The 2,975-nt window shown below is 34.1% G+C and overlaps 1 protein-coding gene across 1 annotated transcript; it reads right to left on the bottom strand.

Moving 5' to 3' along the window:
- Nucleotides 1-728: 728 nt before the first annotated feature.
- Nucleotides 729-2,591, bottom strand: LOC107872941. Its single transcript, XM_016719624.2, has one exon. It carries the CDS (start codon nt 2,373-2,375, stop codon nt 1,089-1,091), a length of 1,287 nt encoding a protein of 428 aa, XP_016575110.1. The 5' UTR covers nt 2,376-2,591; the 3' UTR covers nt 729-1,088.
- Between the last annotated feature and the right edge of the window lie 384 nt (nt 2,592-2,975).

The following is a 2,975-nucleotide window of genomic DNA, read 5'->3' as shown; positions in this document are numbered from 1 at the left end:
CTTAGATACACTTAAACAACTTAATAAGAGATGGATGTCTGGGTTGAGATACTGACTGAATTAATAATGCTAACCTGGCCTAATCTCAAACTTCTTGGGCTTTCGTTCGAGGAAACCGCAATCATGGGAAAATCCCAATTTAAGTCCAATTTGGAAGTGTGTACTTGATCTGCTTTGTGGACATTCAATTTAGGATATAGACATATTTGGACAACAAGAATAAGGTTTACATCCATCTCACATGATTTCTTCTTCTTAGTAGTTACTCCTTCCATCCGTTTCAATTTATGTGAAATAATATATCTTGATTTTCTAAAATAAAAATTAATTTGACCATCTATTTTTAGTAAATACGATATGGTGTTGTTACATATTAAGTAGCATTTAGCATTGAAGTCACTGTGTGACACTAAATATTTTGAGCCTTAAAAAGCCAAGTCTTGCAAGTTTCATTTATATATGAACAACCATCCTAAAGGCCTAAAGTAGTTAATCACATGTCACAACAATTTGTCAATTGGAGAACTGAAATAAGAAGGCATAATGATCATAAACGAAGAATTAATGGTGGTAATATATAACAGAATATATGAACTACTTGTTAACCTCTGAACATCAGACATTTGGAAGAACACAAGCACAATACCATGTTAACTAACATAACCTGGCTAATCAAAAGTGCTCTTTTTCCTATCATGACATGCCATTAGCCACAGCAATAATCATAATGAACCTCATGGTAGTAATCAACTACTGGCGCAGGTAGAAGTGACTAATTACAACTTTAATATTAAAATCCCTTTATACTAGAAATCTCAGTCTAGAATTACAAACTGAAAAGGGGGTATAAAAAGACCAGACAAGACAAATCTGTAGTCCCAAGCGAATACTAGCTAACCATACGACTTTTTCTAATGGCAATTAAAGATAACAATTGTAACACACAACACTTGAGCCTAATTCAATCCATATAAAGAGACCATCCGTCGCTTAAAAGGGTCGATGGAAGACTCTTCACAATAAGACAAACTCCCTTACCATAACTACACAAAACTAATAGTACCACCTGTGTCTTGAACAAGAATATTTTACTGGAGTAGCTTTTTAGCAGGCTGTCCAGCCGATGTTCTAACGGATTTAATTCTCTGAAGCCTGATTTGCTCCCTGAATTTAGCTATGAACTCATCAGCCTTCTTGTCTACATTATCCGGACCACCATCAGTTGCCGTATTACTCTCCTTCTTACCTGCTACATCTACATCTTTCGAGCTTTCTTCAATGTAATCGTCTGAGTCCTCATCAGTTTCCACTACTACCTTCTCAAGAGACAACGTTTTCTTCTCTTCCTCTGAAAACTCCATCAATGCTGGTTCTGATGCATAATGGCACTCCTCGTGTATCCATTTATCGACAAAGGTTTCTTCAACTTCCTTGTTCCTTTCCTCTGCCTTTCCATTTATGACATCCTTCGCATATACTCTGGCTCTTGCAGCCCCAATGAATGGCCTAATTGTTCGAACAGACTTTCCCTTGTACGAGCTCAATTCAAATGGCACACTCCTAGTTCTTCTCCTCGGTTCCTTATCAAAAGAACCCTTGTCCACCATTACAATAGAGCTTGGTTTCAAAAGAGTAGATTTTTTAACAATCGGGGACGGTGGAAGAGGAGGTGGTGATGGTGGTTGTGAATCAGAGGATTTGTTAAAACTTTTTTTCCTCACAATTTTGTGATCAAATTGTTCAATCTTGGCTTGATTAGATTCTGATGAAAAGGAAAGTGAAGTGGACAACTTTCTTGGAGATGAAATCATGGATTTTGGTGAAGTAGTAGTGGTCGAGATAGGCTCAATCACAGGTGATTTCAAACTCCTAATTGGCAAAAGCAAAGGCTTTTCAACACTTCTTGAACTAGCAATTTCTTTAGCAACAACTACTATTGGCTTACCACTGTAATACTGACAATTATTCCAAGTCTGAACTCTATTTTCATCACACTCATCATGTTTTTCAGCCTCATCATAAAAAAAAGATGAAACTTCAAGTAATCTAGATTGAACATTATTAAACTTTGAACTATATAAATATTCATTTTCTATCTCATCATCACTCTTTTTGCTGAATAAGCCATAAGAAACAGCTATACCAACTAAAATAAGCTGAACAAGTTCCCAATTTCCTGTATTCAGAGTTTGGCTGATGATTTCAGGAGTTCCCAATGGAAAAAATGGAAGTGCAACTACAAGTATCACAACCAACATAGTTTTAAAGGAAAACATGTTATAAAACTTACATGAATCTGCATGATTAGTTGCAACTAATTCACAATTTGGTTTCTTGTTTTTGGAGATGTAATAAGGAGGTGAATCTTGATCCATTTGAAAGATAGAAACTCGGGTTGCGTTGGGTTTTGGATCTTGTTTAATATGTTGTAGATTGTGAAATGAATATTAGAAATTGACAAGTCTTAGGGACTAAGTATAGAAAAGGGGAGAGAGTGAGAGATGATGAAAAAGATTTTGGGAGGAGTGACATTATTTGAAGTTATGCTTTATTTCTTCTTTAACCATTCCCCTCTTTTCTTTCTTTCTTGTCCTTTCTATGGTCTCAACTACATTTAAAAAAAAAACAATCTGAACTATCCTTTTTTGACACCTCAATTATTGTCTTTCTATTTAAATTATCATCACCTATCTATTATTCATATATTAATATTTAATTATTTTTTTTTTACTTTAAATTATTACCATTATTCAAATAAAAAAAATATAACTAATAATTAAAATATATTTTAATACGCAAATAATGATAATTCATGTATGAAACTCCAGAGAAGTAATAGCTCAAATATTTCTTTGACCTTTATCTTTTCTTTCGATTTGTCACTTGATATTTGCTATTCATTTGGAGCTACCATTAATTCAATACACATTGGATAAGAATTATCAGAAGAGAAAGCACTTCATATAAGGATATTT

The sequence above is a fragment of the Capsicum annuum genome, chromosome 6, assembly GCF_002878395.1.
Source record: "Capsicum annuum cultivar UCD-10X-F1 chromosome 6, UCD10Xv1.1, whole genome shotgun sequence".
Taxonomy (NCBI): domain Eukaryota; kingdom Viridiplantae; phylum Streptophyta; class Magnoliopsida; order Solanales; family Solanaceae; genus Capsicum; species Capsicum annuum.
This window is presented reverse-complemented; position numbering and strand designations above follow the sequence as displayed.